General features: G+C 40.7%; 1 protein-coding gene and 1 long non-coding RNA gene across 2 annotated transcripts in view; one reads left to right on the forward strand and one right to left on the reverse strand.

The window, feature by feature from the left end:
* LOC121450520 (CD2 associated protein) overlaps window positions 1-14446 on the reverse strand; it is an 81976-nt gene extending 67530 nt beyond the window's left edge. The window contains exon 1 of the mRNA XM_041655480.1: window positions 14132-14446. Coding sequence (XP_041511414.1) covers window positions 14132-14135 — 4 coding nt within the window. The 5' untranslated portion in view covers window positions 14136-14446. The remainder of the gene's footprint in view (window positions 1-14131) is intronic.
* Window positions 14447-14569: 123 nt separating this feature from the next.
* On the forward strand, window positions 14570-16424 carry LOC121450514. The gene is made up of 3 exons (XR_005974620.1): window positions 14570-14600; window positions 15330-15427; window positions 16404-16424. It is a non-coding gene; the product is annotated as an uncharacterized LOC121450514 (long non-coding RNA).
* Window positions 16425-19257: the final 2833 nt, after the last annotated feature.

Below are 19257 nucleotides of genomic sequence, written 5' to 3' on the forward strand. Positions count from 1 at the left end.
GGCCTTCTGCAATCTGGAATTCCTTTGCCCTCTTTATTACCAAAAGGATGGCCTCTCATAGTTATTGATTTAAAGGATTGTTTTTTCACTGTACCTTTGCAAAAAGAAGATAGAGAAAAATTCGCCTTCACAGTGCCTACTTATAACAATTCTCAACCTTCGAGGAGGTACCATTGGGCCGTCCTCCCCCAGGGTATGTTAAATAGCCCCTCCCTGTGCCAATATTTTGTGAACCAACCATTGCAAATAATACGCAAGAAATTTCCCAAATCTATAGTATACCATTACATGGACGACATATTGTTATCTGATTCAAACATAGATACCTTGAACAGACTGTTTGAAGAAATACAGATACTGTTACCTAAATGGGGATTGCAAATTGCTCCTGAAAAGATTCAGAAGGGAGATTCTTTTAATTATTTAGGTTATAGAATAGGTTTGCAAAAAATTAAGACACAGAAGGCACAAATTCAGAGGGATCGCCTACGGACTCTTAATGACTTTCAAAGACTCTAACAGGAGACATTTCCAGTCTACGACCAGCTATTGGAATAACACCTGATCTAATAATTCATTTGAACAAAACCTTGGATGGTGATAAAGATTTAAACAGTCCCAGAGAATTAACAGCTGAAGCAGAAAAGGAACTGACAATGATTGAGGACAAATTACAACAGGCACATGTGGACAGAGTAAATCCAGAGCTCGATTGTATTCTCGTCATATTACCATCAAAAATTTCTCCTACAGGAATTTTAATGCAGAGAGATGATATTATCTTGGAATGGATCTTTTTACCACATAAACCAAGTAAGAAACTGAAAACTTATGTGGAGAAAGTCTCTGAGTTAATTATAAAAGGCAAGCTGAGACTTCGTCAACTAGTAGGCATAGACCCAGCAGAAATTATAGTGCCTTTCACTGCTGATGAACTAAAGAAATTATGGGAAGATAATGAACCATGGCAAAGAGCTTGTGCTAATTTTTTGGGAGACATTAATAACAACTATCCAAAAAGCAAGCAGCTTAACTTCATAAAGAGAACTTCTTGGATCCTTCCTCGAATCGTCCATGATGCTCCAATAACTGGAGCCCGTACATTCTATACTGATGTCAATAAATCAGGGAAGGCAGATTACAAATCAGAAGACTTGGGTAAGGTGGAACAAAGTCCTTATGATTCTGTCCAGAAGGCAGAATTATATGTCATTCTTATGGTACTAAGAGATTTTAAAGAACCTATTAATATAGTTACTGATTCACAATGCGCAGAAAGAGTTATTTTACATATTGAAACTGCTGAATTTATACCTGATGATACAGAACTAACTTCATTGTTTATCCAGGTTCAAGATTTAATCAGGAACAGGCTTTGCCCTATGTACATAACACACATCCGATTCCATACGGGTCTGCCAGGTCCTCTAGCACAAGGTAATGCAGAAATTGATCAATTATTGATTGGTAGTGTGCTACAAGCCTCTGAATTTCATAAAAAACATCATGTCAATAGCAAAGGTTTGAAGAAAGAGTTTTCAATTACATGGCAACAAGCTAAGGAGATTGTAAAGAAATGCCCTACTTGCTCTTTCTATAACCAAACGCCACTGCCTGCAGGGGCTAATCCAAAGGGCACACAAAGGAATGAAATCTGGCAGATGGATGTGTTCCACTTTGCAGAATTTGGCAAATTAAAATATGTTCATCACACCATTGACACTTATTCAGGCTTTCAGTGGGCAACTGCTTTAAGTTCAGAAAAAGCTGATTCAGTAATCACTCATTTATTAGAAGTCATGGCTATCATGGGTATACCTACACAAATAAAGATGGATAATGGTCCTGCTTATGTTTCTAGGAAAATGAAACGGTTTTTCGATTATTACAATATCAAGCATGTTACAGGTATACCATACAATCCTACAGGTCAAGCAGTCATAGAAAGATCAAATCGAACTATAAAGGATATGTTGAACAAACAGAAAGGGGTGGAAAACACCCCCAGAAATAGGTTACATAATGCTTTGTTAACCTTGAATTTTCTCAACGCTAATGAGAAGGGAACAAAGGCTGCAGAAAGACATTGGATAATGGAAAAGTCTGCTGAACTAAATCAACCAGTTTATTTCAAGGATGTGCTGACCTCACAATGGAAGCCAGGAGATGTGCTGCACTGGGGAAGGGGTTTTGCTCTTATCTCCACAGGTGAGGAAAAATTATGGATACCCTCAAAATTAATAAAGGTTCGGTTTGAAGAAGAGAAGTCACTTGGAAAAGATAAATAACAATTCATTCACAAGGATGACGGGCATTCTGATGGTAAGAATTACAGATAGGTTGGGGACAGGGTTCTTTTCTTATCTCCACAGGAAAATACTCATCTTCAAAGAATTTAAGGGACCCTGAATATTTAATTACTGATGGATGGAAAATAGTTACGACCCACTGAGTATCAACAATAAAATTCTATATATACTGTAAGTATTGATTTTTTTATATCTATTTATATGTTTTATTGAACACTTCTTTATAAATGTGTAGAGCTGGTTTTGGAGTTGGACTATGGCTCAGTCCCTCTTCAATTCCAAGCCTGTTGATAAGAGATATTTCAGAGTTTCTGTCTCAGGTCAGGAGCCATGAAATGGGACAGAATAAGAATAATTTTATATTTGATAAACTTTCTTTGCCTTTCCTCATATCTGTGTCTTTCTTTATATGTCAGTATATGTCCTTGTTGTTAATGTTTAAATTTCCCATAACAAGCAACATATTTTCCTACAGTAATCTTTGAAGTTTCCAGGATAAAGATGGGGCCCCACAACATCAACTCAATCTGGCTTTTATGACGTCATGAATTTTTTTTTTAAGCGCCAATATTAGACCTGTTTTTTGGTACCAACTGCAAGAGACAATTTCGAATGATGCACATTTTTTACAACACTCTGGCCGGACCTTCTCAAAACGCTCCGAGACTAGTTATAATTTTCTTAAGTCAAAGGTTAATTTGGGAATTTTACCATTATTTGCTTTCACAGGGGCCCCTAAGAAGAACGTCGCCCCCATGTCAGCTAGAAGCAATCTAAGAGGACGACGTCCCCTCTCCCAACAGAGTTTGCCCACAGGGTTAGGGACATCTTTTAGTGGTTGGTTTAGGGTTGAGGGGATGGGGAGATATTGTATGGAATTAGGGGTATATACAAAAAAAAAAGGGGGGGATTAACTGGTTTGATGGGATGATTGGTATTTGTGACTTACTGTTTTTAGAAAATTATATTGGTACTGTTTCTTGTATATTGATATACTGAATATTGAATGTGAGTGTTCCTACCTCTATTTTTGTATAAGAGTATGCTTATATTGTATGGATACATCTATCATATCACAATGTACATTTCTACCTCTGGTACTATTTATGTAATAACACTGTTTACATTTTGATATGTAATGACATTGTTTACAGGTGAAGATCATTGTCTTCATATATTGCACAGTTGTTTATTCTCTTAGTTTTCAAATTAAATTTGATAGGTATTGAGAATTATATGTTTGTCATATTTATTGTTAGGTTCATCAGGTCTTTTAGATACATAGAGATTATTTTTAGTATAGATAGTATAATCTTCAGCCTCTTTGAAGAGCTGTAGAACATGGCCTTTAATCTAACCTAGAATTCTGTGCCATCGAGACACAATTACTCCTGGCAACACCACTCTGCTCCCGAGAGAACGCTGAGCACCAAAGACACTCCACTGGGAGCTTGTCTTCTTGGCAGAACTGGCCTTTGGGTTAAGAAAAGCCCATACCTCAACTACTGACTAAGATATGAAACAGGATTGTCTTATCTTGCCAAGACAGGGTAGGATAATTCTAAGAAAGTTCCTTGCATTTGATAATGGTATGTCAGTTATGTTAGGCCTTAGCCAAAGTTGGTTGACTCAACATTGCAAACAAGACTTTGGGTGATTGCCCAGGTAGTCAGTTGTCTCTGTCATTTGTTGCACATTTTGGATATCTCTCATTTGTTAAGTAATATTTATTCCCTTCTCAGATCTTTGATGGAGTTGAAGATTATTTAATAGTAGTTACTCTCTACATTATTTAGACTCCTTGAGATAGAATGCCTAGCAAAACTTTTGATCTCAATATTGTTTGTTATATTTATCATTTGTTATTATTGTTTATAGTTATATTTGGTTTAGTTCTGTCTTATTTAGACAAAAGGGGGAGATGTAGGGTTAAGACAGCCCCTTTAGGGGGCGGGGTTTGCCTCGGGCAAATGCCTACAGATAAATGGGCGCGCAGGAGGCGGCTCCGTCTCTTTTTCCTTCCTACCTCCTGTGCCACGCGGGAACTTCGGTTCTGTAAGTTTATCATTAAAATGTAAATATTCTTTAATATCTGCATTGCATTTATTTATGCCGATACATGTGAGATGAGAGGAGGAAACTCCAGTTGAGGGCCAACACCACCGTGAATAGGGTCACCCCTGGGCTGGTGGTCCTGGGTTCTATAGGAAAGCAGGCTGAGCAAGATGTAGTAAGACAGTAAGCAGCACTTCTCCATGGCCTCTACATTAGCTCCTGACTCTTGGTTCCTGCTCTGTTTGAGTTCCTATCTCGACTTCCTCCAATGAACTATCTGTGGAAGTGTAACAATGTGGTTTTGGTTATGGCATTTCATCACAGCAATAGTAACCCTAAGAAAATTTGTATGGCCATTTTATATATATGTACACATCTGGAGTCATATAAAAATTTCTCAGGAGGACTGAAATGCCAATGGAAAAAAGTTAAACCCTATCCTAATACCGATGATTGCAAGAAACTGTTATTTAGAACACAGGACGAAATAAGCCTGAAGGCTACTGTATTTAATTTCCATTAGAAAGTACACTTAAGTATAATAAATCAGCACCAGTTAAATATCAAACAAAAACTAATACTTCAGAAATATTTTTATACACACTCCCATAAGGTTCACAAAAACCTACAAACTTCACATTCTAAAAAATGCACACTAGGTTGCCCAGTCATCTCTGCCTAATAAGTGGGTTCTCAACCCTCATCAAAGCTGATCTCTGCAGCATATGCAGACCATTGCAGAAAACCACAACTGGTCAAATTATGGAGAATTTGACCATGCCCAGTTCCAACAGATGTATATCAATGATGAAACTAAGAAAACAACAATGGTTTAGGCAGACATGCTGGTACAAGCCTTTAAGCCCAGCACTCTGCCAAGCAGGTCTCTGGGAGTTCAAGATCAGCAGGGTCTGCGGTCTATGTGCGTTCCAGGCTAAGCAGACTGACATAATGAAACCATCTCGAAGGGAAGAAAGAATGAAAGAAAAAAGGAGGGGCGAGTTTAATTAGTGCTGAGTAAAAAGGGATTCTCATTTTATATGGTGACTACACAAACAAATCTGCACACTAGGCAGCAAGGCAAAACACTCACCAGAATTCAATCTCCTACAGCAGAAAAGGAATTTTAATTAATGCCTTGGATCTTAGGAGAACATGTTTGGTGGTATGTTTGTATGTCTGTGCTTGTGCACATAGAGGCCAGGATCAAGGTCAGTGTTCTCCCTCCTTTGCACTCAATCTCTTTCTTGTTACTGTTGTTATATTTATTAATATGGAGAAGGTTGTTTTTTGTTATTGTTGTTACATTTATTAATACGGAGGGGGTTGTTTTTGTTATTGCTGTTACATTTATTAATATGGAGGGGGTTGTTTTTTGTTACTGTTGTTACATTTATTAATATGGAGGGGGTTGTTTTTGTTATTGTTGTTACATTTATTAATATGGAGAGGGTTTTTTGTTATTGTTGTTACATTTATTAATATGGAGTGGGTTGTTTTTTGTTATTGCTGTTACATTTATTAATATGGAGGGGGTTGTTTTTTAGTGACAAGGTTTCTGTGTAACTCCAGCTGTCCTGGAGCTCAACTTTGTAGACCAACTGACCTCAACTCAAGAGATCTGCCTGCCTGTGACTCCTGAGTGCTAGCTAGTATTTAAAGATGTGTGTCACCACATCTGGCTTACATTTATTTAGTATAGAGATGGTGTGAAGACGAGGGCTCCAGCATGCCTGTGAAGTCAGAGGACAACCTGCAAAGTCAGGTGCTCTCCTCCTTCCATCATGTAGGTCCTGGCATTGAACTTAGGTCATTTACTTACTGTGCCATCTCACAGGTACTCCACCTAATTTTCAGAAACAGGGTCTTTCAGTGAACCTGGAATTCCACCAATTCTGCTGGGCACAGGGATGCTTTACCAGTGCCAGGATTGCAGGTGCACTGGTTTGGTTTGGTTTGGTTTTTTAACACAAGAGTGGAGATCCAACTCGTGCCTTTGCTTTGCAAGTACTTCATTGAGCCATCTCCTCCAGCTTTCTTCCTTTGTTTATTTTGTTTCTGAGATAGGAGAGGTCTTGGGTCCAAACTGACTTTGAACACTTGCAGCCAAGGAAAGATGATGACCTTCAATTCCTCAACCCTTTCCCTGCCTTTACCTCCTGAGTGCTGGGATTAAAGAGGTACACAAGAAAATACATTCTTAAATAAACTGAAAGCTGCTTCAACACAATGAAAAATTCTGCGCACACGACAAGTATTTGAATGACCACAGTGGCAAAGCACTTCCTTAGGGTGTGCTGAAGCCCTGGGTTCAAGTCCTAAAACATGGGGCAGGAATGACACTATAAATATTTCATTGAAAAAAAAGAAGTAAAGTTATCCAAATTAAAATTACAAATATAGAAACTTCTATATTTAAAATTGGAAATGTTCTGCATTTAGCAATTACAGTAATTTTGAGTATGACCCTCTTACAACTCATATTCAGTCTACAGACTGGAAATATTTCTAGTATCATCTTTATTGGGGTACCAATAGGTCATCAATATCCATAGGATAGTCTTACTACTTCAAATTTAAAAGGTCTCTCTAAAGGATCACCTCAAGCAAAGGCTTGCTTATTTCAGAAGATGTGATGCTAGAGAAGATTTTAAAAGTACCTTGCTTACTGTTGCTACAGTCTGGATCTTGAATGCCCCTAAGACTCTTGTTTTGAAGGCCTAGTCTCCCACCATGAGCCTATTAGGTGATGAAAACTTCAGGAAGTGGAGCCTTATGGAAGGAAGTTAGATTTATTACATGTCCTTTAGGTCACCTCTTCCTGTCTCTCCTTTATGTTTTCCAACTATTACAGTCTTAGTTAAGTTTCTATTGCTATAATAAACACTATGACCAAAATGGGTTTATTTGGTTATTACAGTCCACAATAAAAGAAAGTCAGAGCAAGAATTCAAGGCAGAAACCTAGAGACAGAAATTAAGCAGAGGCCATGGAAGATCACTGCTTACAGTTTTGATCTCTATTGCTTGCCCAGGTCATTTTTCTACATTAACAGAGGACCACCAGCCAAGGGGTGGCACTGCTCACACTGGGCGAAGCCATCTCAAATTAATCATTAATCAAAAAAATGCACCACAGCCTTGCCTACAGGCAAGTTGATGAAAGCATTTTCTTGATTGAGGGTGTCTTTTGCAAGATGACCCTAGCCTGTGTCAAGCTGACAAAAAATAATAATAATCAGCACAGTCATGAAGAAACAGACTTCCAGCCCTACAGGAACAGTCAAGAGACTATAAACTAAAATTCGGTATTGTGAGCTAAAGTAAGCCTTTCCTCCTAAGTTGATTATCTCAGGGGTTTCTTGTCACAACAAAGGAAACAATCACATCTGCCAAGCACTTGCTTTATCAATGCTCAAACTAATGAGATGAATAAATCCTACTTCCTCCCAATACAAAATTTCTTATTATAGCCTTTATTCTTCTCATTACATTTTAACATTTTTTATACTAGAAACCAGCCCTAACCCCTTAAACCACCACAATCCCTGGTTTAGGTTTCTAATGAGGTTCCATGTTGTTTCATTCCTACTATTACAACCTATTTCTAGTACAACACTAATAAACCATACGAAAAAAAAATGTATAACATCAGAAAAACAGGAAGAGACAGGAACATTCTTATCAGAATCCAGAGGTTGTGGGAGTTTTTTTTTTTTTTTTTAAGAAAAGAAAACAATACTTAACTAATCTCTTGGCAGCAGCTTCTTTCCTTGACTTGACCTTGCATTATACCATTCTTTTTTGGGTGGTCCTAACAAATTCACAGCCCACCAAAGCTAGGTTAAGTACTTTAACGCTGAGTACATTCCCAGTCCCCACATCATTCTGGTAAATTGGTGGCAACTGTGCGTTATTGTGATGAAACTTGGTATGTTTCTACCTGAAATCACTAGGGATTAAATGCTCCACAGTCAATCCCTTGGAAAAAAAAGTTACCTGGACTCTGAATCATCTTGAATAACCTAAAATATACCCAATATGGTATCTGGCACGTTCAGACAGCTTGCGTTCAGAAGTTTGAGGTCATCCTAGGGAACATAATAGGACCCGGTTTCCAAAGGGGAGTAGGGCGGAAAGCAGGTACATCAAATCACTAGGAGCAAGTAAGAGGGGATGCCAGACCGTGACAAAGGAAGTCTTGGCATTTTGATAAGCAGAGAATCCCTTTAAAACCCAAAGCTATTCATGATCACTATATAAACATTTAATCAGTAATGTTGACTAATAAAATCTTAAGACATATACTGTGCAGTATAACATCCATAGCTGAGAGGCGTAAGCATCCTATCAGTGATACTTTTGGGCTCATCTGAAACAATTTCAGTCAGTAATCAGGCTCCTGTTCCTAAAAAAGAGACAGAGAGAAAAAAAATACTTTGTATTTCTCAGAAAAATAATGGACCTAGCCAGGTGGCGGTGGTGCACACCTTTGATCCCAGACTAAGGGAGGCAGAAGCAGGTAGATCTCTGAGTTCAAGGACAGCCTGGTCTACAGAGTGAGTTCCAGAACAGGCAAGGTTACTCGAAAAAGAAATGAAATTTATCTTTTCTCCCCACCCTACCTAGAAAGACTTCCTGCCTGCCTGCTATTTATTTGCATCAAATCTATATAGCAGATACTAATTTTATTAATCAAAGGGTTCAAACTTTTAAAAGCTTTAATAAACTGATCATGAACACAACATACTCTAAGGAGTAGACAAACTGTTGTGATTAATTTTCATGCTCTGAAACTACGTGGTAAATCACAAGGTACCAACTTACAAAAACCTGTACGAATGAGTGTTATTTACAAAGGAAATCACTCACTAAAGAAGTACATTTATCTTCTAAACCAACTGTAAATTTCTATTAAAACAACTCAGTCAAGCAAAATGTCATCCACCTGTAATCCCCACCCCTCAGGATGATGAAGCAGGATGGTCACTCTGAGTTCGATGTAAGCCTGATCTACACAGTGAGTCTAGCTCAGCCAGAGCTAGAGTGGAAATCTGGTCTCAAAAACTAAATAAGTGGGGGCTGGAGAGATGGCTCAGAGGTTAAGAGCACTGATTGCTCTTCCAGAGGTCCTGAGTTCAATTCCCAGCAACCACACGGTGGCTCACAACCATCTATAATGAGATCTGGTGCCCTCTTCTGGCATACAAACATACATTGCAGGAATGTTGTATACATAATAAATAAATAAATCTTTAAAAAAAACTAAGTAAATTATGATTGGTGTGTTTTATACACACATAAAACACTCTCAAAACTAATTTATATTTAATTTTGATGCTGTAAAATAGCATCAATTGTCTGTCCCACAGAGGAGCCATCTGGCTGCCTTGAACAAGATAAAGTGCATGCTTGCTGCCACCACAAAACCTTCAAGTTTTTGAAAAAACCAAGTATCTATCTGTACTTCTTCCAATCACAAATTTCTGAAACAATCTTGCTATGCAGCAGAAGCTCCCCTGGAATTCATGATCACCTCCTACACCCACTGCCAAGTAGGTGAGAAAACAGGTGCCTATCACCAGCCTTGACTGCTTAACCCTGAAATTATGAGTGTAGAAGATAAGGCGTCTGTCTGTACACAGAGGCTAGAGAGATGGCTCAGCAGTTAAGAGCACTTGCTAAGCAATCGTGAGGCCCAAAGTTTAGATCCTAGCATGCATAAAGCAAACTGGGGCCACCACAAGCACCCATGGCTCCCAAGGAGGCAGAAACAGGAGAACTGCTGAGGTTTACTACTACTGTCTTTAATCCTAGTCAGAAAAACATGTTCCCTAGGGTTCAGAGAAAGACCTTGCCTCAAAGGAATTGGTATGGGATCCACACATGCACACAGGTACATGCTGCCCCCTCACACACAGCTTTTAGGCACTAGAGTGTACACACGCACAGACACACAGACATACACACAAGTAATTTGTACAAAAATCATTATGTATGCATTTTCTATCTGACAATAAAAAGCTCAATTACTTTCATGGGCATAAACTTTATTGTGGCAGTTAGATAGATACAACAGTAAAACAAAATTAAGATTTAAAAAAAATTTATCTAAAATTAAGAGAAACTTAAGTATCTACTTACCTTTCAATGTGTGTGTGTGGGGGGGGGGGTGTATATATATTGATTTTTGTCTTACTTCACTCCAAAATGCTTATCTATTTTTGAGGGGAGCGAGAGCATTTAAGAGCACTGACTGCTCTAACAAAGATCCTGAGTTCAATTGCTCACGACCATCTAGAACTGTAGTGCCATGGACTCTGAAGCCCTCTTCTGTTGTACAGATGTACATGCAAATAAAATATATAATTTTTTTAAAAAAAGTATTGCCTTTTTTTATTCCCTAAATGTATTGCCTTTCTTAATTCCCTACAACCTTTTCTTCCTAATTCCTTCACACAGGCACCTTAAAAGTAGACAGGCATTTCCCCCTACATTTAATATATAAGCTAAAAACATTAACATAACAGAAAACTTAAATGTCTCTAGTAGTAGAAATCCTTAAGTTTTTCTCAACAGTTAAACATTTCAAACGAATAAGTTTCTCACAAATTATCTAACATTGAAAAACCATTTTCGTCAAGTTATACTATACAAAATTCAATTTGTGTTAACACAAAATCATCTTCCTGATCCTTGAAAGACAATATTCTGTTTTTAACAACTATCAAACTACTCCCAAATTAGAACTGCAGAAATCTTTTGAAAACACTAGTTAGCATTATTAGCTCATTCATTCTCCTAATAACCTGTGATTGGTGCTTCTCACCAATTTCTAGATCAGGAAACTCATGCACAGACAAGCTAATTAACTTTCTAAGTAGCAAAGTTTGTTGGTCAGACTAGGAAGTCCTTGCCCAGAACCCTTTTCCCCTCTTTCAGCCAGAAAGGCCTTGAATAAGCTTTGTAAACAAAGCTGGCCTTAAATTCAATACCTGCTTCTACTTCCAAAGCAGTGTAGGTCTAGGCTTCAGAAACTCTTAGCTACTAGCCATGTGCATCCCTTAAGTGTCCTTGTTCATCTCAAAACAAGTAAGACTTAGAAATTAGATAAAACATTTGAGTATTTTAGGCTGCATCTTTAAGTGTGTAACTGTCATAGGGTGGGGTTGCCCTCAGAAACCAGAAGAGGCTATCAGATGCCTTGTATGTCAGTGGCAATCATAAGCCACCCAATAAGAATGAAAGAATCAAATCAGAGTCCTTTGAAAGAGCAGAGAGAATTTGAGAGCTGTGCCATGAATTACAAGAAATACAGACAACCAGCTAGCTGTGACAGCTAAAACCTATAATCCCAGCAACCAGGTGGCTGAGGCAGGAGGATCACTCTAAAATCAAAGCCAGGGAGCACAGGGTGAGGAGATGAGACCTTGTCTTAAAAATGCAAGAAAAAGAACAATGGCAGGTAACTGAACAAATTATATATTAAAGGAAACTCTTTTACATGAACTTGAGGATTTCAATAACTGCACAACCAACAAATTTTAAGTACACATTCATCTGCAAAAGATTCAAAAATACTATACGGAAAAACAATGACAAACACCCAAAATAACAGACCTTAAAAGCACATATTGACAATATGGTAAACAACTTTCCCAAGATACTCAAACAACTCACCTAAACAGACCAAAGCAAGTCACAAAGAAAGGGCCTGTGAACAATAAATATAGGTATTACATTGTATCATACTGCTCATTTACTTTTCTTAAGAAAATACTTTAGCTGGATATAATGGCTCATGCCTTTAATCCCAGCACTTGTAAGGCAGGTGGATCTCTGAGTTCAAGGCCAGTCTGGTCTACAAAATGAGTTCCAGGGCAGCCAGAACTACACTGTAAGAACCTGTCTTGTAAAAAAAAGACAACGACGACCTTATATTCAAGTTATGGGGCCACTGATTTCCACTATGACAAATGACAAATTTAATTTATTTCCACAGTTTGAAAAAACCCAGCGAGAAAGGGGAAGGTGAAAGTAGATACTGATCACAGGTGCAATACTGTCCATCCAACAACAGGAGAAAGTGCACTTACAACAACTGCAAACTGCAAAGGAGTAAGTCTGTTCTTCAGCACAGGGCCCTACAGTCTACACAAGAGCCAAGGTAGGCCAGGCAGTGGTGGCACTCGCCTTTAATCCCAGCACTCGGAGAGGCAAAGGCAGAGGCAGGAAGGTCTGTCAGTCCGAGACCAACCTACTCTACAAGAGCTATTTCCAGAGCAAGCTCCAAAGCTGCAGAGAAACCCTGTCTCAAAAAACCAAAAGGATGCAAGGTGGTTAAAGGGCTCACAGCAACTCAAAGTCACAAAATGATTATTCTAGAGCATCAAAAGATGTTTAATTACATTCTGCATCCTGATTTAAGACAGATAAGAATTGTATACTTCGTTTTAGCTTTTAATCCAAATCAGTTAAGCTAGCTTTTGATGCTTCAATAAGCCTGCAATTACCCCGTAAACTCAACTAATCAAGTGGAAAGGAAACCATTTGAAGGTCCCCAGCAGCAAATGCTTGGCTCCTGGGTTAAGGAGCACTTGGTATAGAAAAGAGACAAAAAGAAGGAGGGAAGCAGAGAGAGCATAAAATATGAAAGTCTAAGAAAACAGAAAGGCAGTGTCTGTAAACACTAGCTAAATTCGTCTCCCACGGAACAAAGTGTGGGCACAGGGTGCCACATCAGCACGACTCCTGTTTTGGTCGTGCTTCTAAATCCTCCGTTTGTTTCATGAATTATTGATTTCAGCAATGGTTGAAGCAGCACCAAATTTCAACTGAGTAAGAGATATAACCTCTTCCTGATTTATACCACAAAACCAAATTCGGGTTTCACAACTTAACTCAACACACACTTGCCTTATGGTGAGACAGATCTGATTTTAAAAAGAAAAAAAAATGCCCTATCTTTAATTGTCTTTAATAGCTTTTAAAAAAAAAACTATTTCTGTTAATTCGTAGACATCTGAGGGAGTCAGTGCCTAGCCCAGGCAAAACTTTGTTATCAAAAGAAAACTGTTACAGCACTTAACAAAACTCCTTTTCACAGAGCCCTGCCTGCAACACACTCAAGCCTTCTCTAAGGCCAAAAGAAAACCCCAAGACGACCCAGAAAACAACCTTGTGGGCCCTGTACTTTTTCTCCCCGGCGAGGAGGAAGTCTCGCTCCAAACAGGAAACTGCTCCCCCAGAGGTTCGGCTGGGAATCCTCGAAGACCGAACCCCCAAGACAGCCCTCAGGTGGAAATTCGACGGACTGCTAAATGCCAGCACACCTGACCGGGGAGACTGCCAGGAAAACACTTCCCAAACTACCCACGGAAGGGGAAGGAAGAAGAGGCACAAATCACTGCCAACGCCAGCCAACGGCAAATGGCAGACTTAACTATTTTCTGCGCTTCCAGCTCTCGACGACAAAATGTCTGTGTGGGCATAATGGACGTGGGGGTGTGAGAGCTTTCTTTTTTCTTTCTTTCTTTCTTTCTTAAAAACACAATGTGTGCCCAGCCTCGGAGGAGCAAAGCTGCCGGCGCCACTTTGTCAAGTTCGCGATCGCCCTCCCCCATCGAAGCCGGAGGCTCCCGGAGAGCGCAGGGCGGCCGGTCACGGGTTCGAGCCCCGTTGTCCCGCAGAGAACCGCCGAGGGGGAAGCGTCCGACCCGCCCCGCCCCGCGTACGAGCCCCGTCGCCGATCGGCGCGACGATGCTTACCCATGCTGCGGCTCTGGCGGGGAGAGCGCGGCCCGGCGCGCGGCCTCTCCTGTGCACCGGCTCAGGGGCGGCGGGGAGGCGCCTCCATCCGCCCGCGAGCGCGCTCCGCCGCTCCTCACGCCCGGTCTCCGCCGCGGTCCCCGGCAGGCGGGAGCGAGCGGCGTCCGCGCGTGCGCACGCGGCGCCCTCCGCCGCGGTTCCCGGTCGCTTCCGCTCGCCTCGGAGGCACCGGCAGGCCCGCCCCGCACCCACTCCCTCAGAGGCCGAGCGCACCCCGCTCGAGACCCGGGTGCTATGCACGAGCCGGTGCGCCGAGCGTTGGGACCCGGCTGGGGCGAAATCTCGCGAGAATGATCTGGGATTTTTTTTTCGGCCACGCCCCCTGGGGCCCCCGCGCGCCATCCCGGCTCCCGCAGCTGGTGCCAGGTGCGGTGACGTCACGGCGGGGGCGCGCGCCGCCCTCCTCCAGGTGCGGCGAGCTGCGGGCGCGCGGGGTCTGCGTGGGGCGCGCGACCCAGACGGGTACCGACGGGGTTCCGCGAAGTGAGCCTGGGTTGCCCCGCTCTCTTTCCTCCAAAGACGTAGCTTGTGGGAAATCTAAGAGGGGACAACTAGGGGAGCGAGCGCTTTGATTTCGAAGTTCAAGGCAGGCCCGGCAAACGTGGGGACCCCACAGTCCACCTGCAGAGCACGCGCTCTCCTTTGCGGGACTGGAGGGGGCACGAAGTGACTTGTTTCATAGGAATACATTACCGTATTCCTTGAGTCTCTTGTTGGCCAAAGACGACTTCCTAGTCCCTGTTTTGAAATAGAAGTTATTCTAAATTAGGCATCATGGTTTGAAACATTGCCAGGCATTTTTTTTTTTCTAGACTCAACATGAAGGTCGGCTTAGGACTACTGTAATCAGACAGGAGCTTTCTTCGAATTATAGACAAATTTTATTAATTCAGCGTTATTTTCCTTTCTTTTTTTCTTTTCTCCGCTCCTAGTTGGGAAAAAAAAAAAATCAACTTCAGCTCCTGAGCGAATATGTGGAGCAGAATGTGTGGACTGCCGACTGTCGTGCCTGGTGCTTTTCAGAGAAATTAAGTCATGGAATTCTTACAGCTACTCGACACTTAAAACTGTCTTGCCCTTTGGGACCAGGCCTAGTTGGGTCTCTACAACTCAAACCTGCCATTTATTTTTTTTGTAGGTCCTGAGTTAAAGAACCTGACTGGCACTTCAACTCTTAGATGTGTTGAAAGAAGTCTGTGCGGTGTAGAACAAGTACCTGGCTGGAGCAGTAACTTTGTAAATATCTCTTCTCACTGTCTCCCATAGGCCTGCTAAGGGCATCCTTTCCTGCCTCCAAAGGGTTGCCTTGGCGATTTTGAAACAGGAATTGTTAAGATTCACAGTGGATCAAACCTTTACGATTACAGTGTCCAAGCAGAACCAAGGAAAACATTTAGTTTGCACAGCTGATGCCAGCTGCACAGCATTGAAAGCACAGCACACTGCCTTGCTTTAGTCGACGAATACTTATTGAGCAATATGTTCATTGTCTCCTACCAAGCAAACAACACGAATAAAAAATTCATAGCCCTTATCTTCAGTGACATTGCATTCTAACCCAAAGGCAGAACATAAACACATAATAAACAGCCTGAAATACACAATGTCAGGTGTATAAGAGCTTTAAAAAATATATGTTATGAATAGGGCAAGGCTCAGGGAGAAGGGTGGAACAGCAGAGAGATAAAACTGAAAACTATCGGTCTTAAAGTCAGCAGTGTCTTCCAAAGACAAAACCATGAAAGCCGGAAATGTATTTATTTTTACATGTATGTGTGAGTTCCTACCTGTTCGTGTACCCATGTGTACCAGTGCCTGTGGAGGCCATAAAAGGTCAATAAATCTCCGGAAGCTAGAGTTACAGGTAATTTTAAGCCACCAGAGATGGGAGCTGGGAACCAAACCTAGGTCCTCTGTGAGTGCAGCACACCCCTTAAACAGGTGAGCCATCTCTCTACCCCCAGAAAATTTTTTTCAGAAATTTATTTTTAAGCTTTAAAAATTATCTGTAAAAATACTTCCTAAGGTCAGCAAGACGGTTCTTTGGGCAAAGGCACATGCCAAGGCTCTGTAAGTCACTAAGGAAGTTTGTAAGAACTTCCTAAACTTCCGAGTGTGCAAATGTTAGTTCATCAATTCTCTGCTCTTTGTCTGCCAGGGCAAGGGATTCATTTCACTCTGATCAATCTTCCTTTTTTTTCCTTCTACATAGTGAGCATGTTACTCTGGCTTCAAGAGTGTTGCCATCTCTGTGACCGACACAATTTCCGACCAATCCCATTCAAGCGTCTCCTGAAGTTTTCTTAGGAACTGTCACAAAATAACTGTGTTAAAACACCACCAATTATTTTCCTGTTGGCAAAAACTACTTTACAAGGACCAGCACAGTAAAGAAAGAAAATGAAATGTTTGCTTTTAACTACTTGTTGAGCTCAAAAGGTGCCAGAAACGAATTCTTCATTGTTTCTTTGTTCTTAGTTTCAAAATACTAGGCTTCCTGAGCAGTGTTTTATAATCTTGTTTGGCTTGGCTAATTTCTGCTGCAGTTAAGTTTCTACCACCTCAATCTTTTTTTTAAAATAAATCCCTGTTTAGAAAACAATTATAATTGTAGGAAATTACAATCTTAATCATGAAGACTATCCTGTGTGTTCAAGAAAAAAGTAGGCATACAGCCTCTTCCTCACATCCCCTCCCCCACCCTCTGCTAAAGCCGGTGTCCTATCCATCAGCCTGTGACAGGGTCCTGTTATTCCACTAGCAGTTTGGGGGCTATAGAGAGACCTGTGACCACTCTGAGCATTTTTTCTATTGTACTTCTTTTAAATGTTTTAAACTCTGGGGCTGGTGGGGAGGCTCGGCGGATTGCTTACCTAGTGTGCACAAGCCCGGATCCCCAGCTCTGAAAACTTGTCTTTAATTCATTAATAAAGTCGAGAGAGAAAAAGCAAAATCCTGATGGCCCTATTCAAACAAATGACCATTCTGTGTACTGTAGAGAGCTTTGTAACAATGCTATTTGCCGTGGATTGGAGGCCAGTGCGATAGGCAGGTCACAGGAGCCCGGAGCTTCCACAGGAAGCTCTTTCAAGAAGTATCAGTCTCCCAGATGTTAAGGCTGTTTGTCAGTGACAGGCTCTCACTTTGTAGCCCAGGTTGGTCTCCAGCTTGAGACCTTGCTTCCTCTCCTCCCAAACGCTAGAACTCCAAGTTATGCTACCTTTCTATGCTTTTGTTTGTGTGTTGTAACTGTTTTTGTTTTTAAGACGGGCTCTCCTGGCCTGGAACTCACAGAGATCCTTCTGTCTTTGCTTCTCTGGTGCTAAAACTAAATGTGTACCTTCCATCCCTGGTTCTCCATGCCTGACTTTCCATGCCGTGCTCAAAACTGGCCCCTATTGACTGTGAAATACTTTTTTTCATTTTTTGAAAATCTATTTAATTTTTTTCTGTATGAGTATTTTGTCTGCATATAATTAATTTACTGTAGTTTGGATGAAATCCCCTATTGCAAAAAAAAAAAAATGCTGTATTTAGAATCAACATAGCACAGAGCAATAAAATGTGAACTCTCTCCCTCTTCCTCCACCCTTGTTTGTTTGGTGTGGTTTTGTTGTTGTATTGTTTTGGTTTGTTTGTTTCTGTTTTGTTTTGTTGGTGGGTTTGGTTGATTTTTGAGACAGGGTCTCACTGTGTAGCCATGGCCAGTCTAGAACTCACTATGTAAAGCAGAAGAGCCTGTAATTTACAGAAATTAAATTAATTTTCTGCCTCCTGAGTACTGGTTGCTTTGTTCTGTATTTTCATTTGTGTATGTTTGTTCTACATATCGCTACATTGCATGAGGGCATTTTCATATAAGTATCAGTGTATTTGGATTTTATTTCCCCCATCTGCTTTTCCCTCTCCCTTTCCTCCTATCGCCTTTCACCTTAATTCCTTTTGTTCCTCTCCAGTTTCAGTTCTACCTTCATGTCATAGTACATGCATAACTTCACATATCTTCATGAAATCTAAGAATCACAGATGGGAGAAGCCATGCAATGCCTGTTTTTCTGAAACTGACTTCCTTTGCTTAATATTGCATCCAGTTGTACCTGTTTTCCTGTAAACAAGATTTAACTTTATTTTTCTTTATGACTAAAAAGTTCATTGTATACCTATATGTATATCTATGTGTATATGTACACACACACACACACACACACACACATATATATATATATCATGTTTTTATCCACTTCTTTGTTGGTAGACTCCTAGGTTTGTTCCATCACTTAGCTATTGTGACTATACTACAGTAAACATTGATATGCAAACGTCCCTGTGACATGTCAGCTTGGAGTCTTATGGGTAAATACCCTGAGTGGTACAGTTTGGTCATGTGGTATCTACCTGTTTTTAATACGTTGAGGAACCTCCATGCTGATTTCCATAGTTGCTACATTATTTCATTCCCATCAACATTGTATGGGGTTTCCCCCACTTTAGTTTTGGTTTATTTTTTCTTCTTTTATACTGGATTCTCACTATATGACTCTGACTGGCCCAGAACTGATAATATAGACCAGGTAGACCTGAAATTCAGAGAGCTCTGCCTGCCTCTGCCCCCCTCCTGAATGCTAAGGGTAAGTCACGCACCACCAGAGGCCCAGAGAGGTTCCCTTTTTTATTGCCAGTTGTTTCATTTGTTTCTGAGACTGGTTCTTGTACATGCCAGGCTGGCTTCCTACTGCTCTGTAGCTAAAGATGATGTTGATCCGCCCACCTCTAGCTCCTGGATCCTGTGATTACAGGCTTGGGTGCCTTATTATTCATTGCCTTAATGACTGCCATTCTGACAGGCTTGAGATGGAATATCAGCGTCATTTGAATTTGCATTCTCTGAAGACTAGTGATATTAAACTTTTTTCATATATGTATGAGGCATTATGCTTTAATCTTTTGAGAAGCGTCTTTTCATTTCATTAGGCTATGAATTAGTTGAATTGTTTACAATGAACACTATTGTGTTGTATTGTCCATAAGCCAAGTAGTAGCGATGCATATCACAAATCACTCCGCTG

This window comes from Microtus oregoni, unplaced genomic scaffold, assembly GCF_018167655.1.
Source record: "Microtus oregoni isolate MIOR12 unplaced genomic scaffold, Mior012 000007F_ref0000211, whole genome shotgun sequence".
NCBI classification, from domain to species: domain Eukaryota; kingdom Metazoa; phylum Chordata; class Mammalia; order Rodentia; family Cricetidae; genus Microtus; species Microtus oregoni.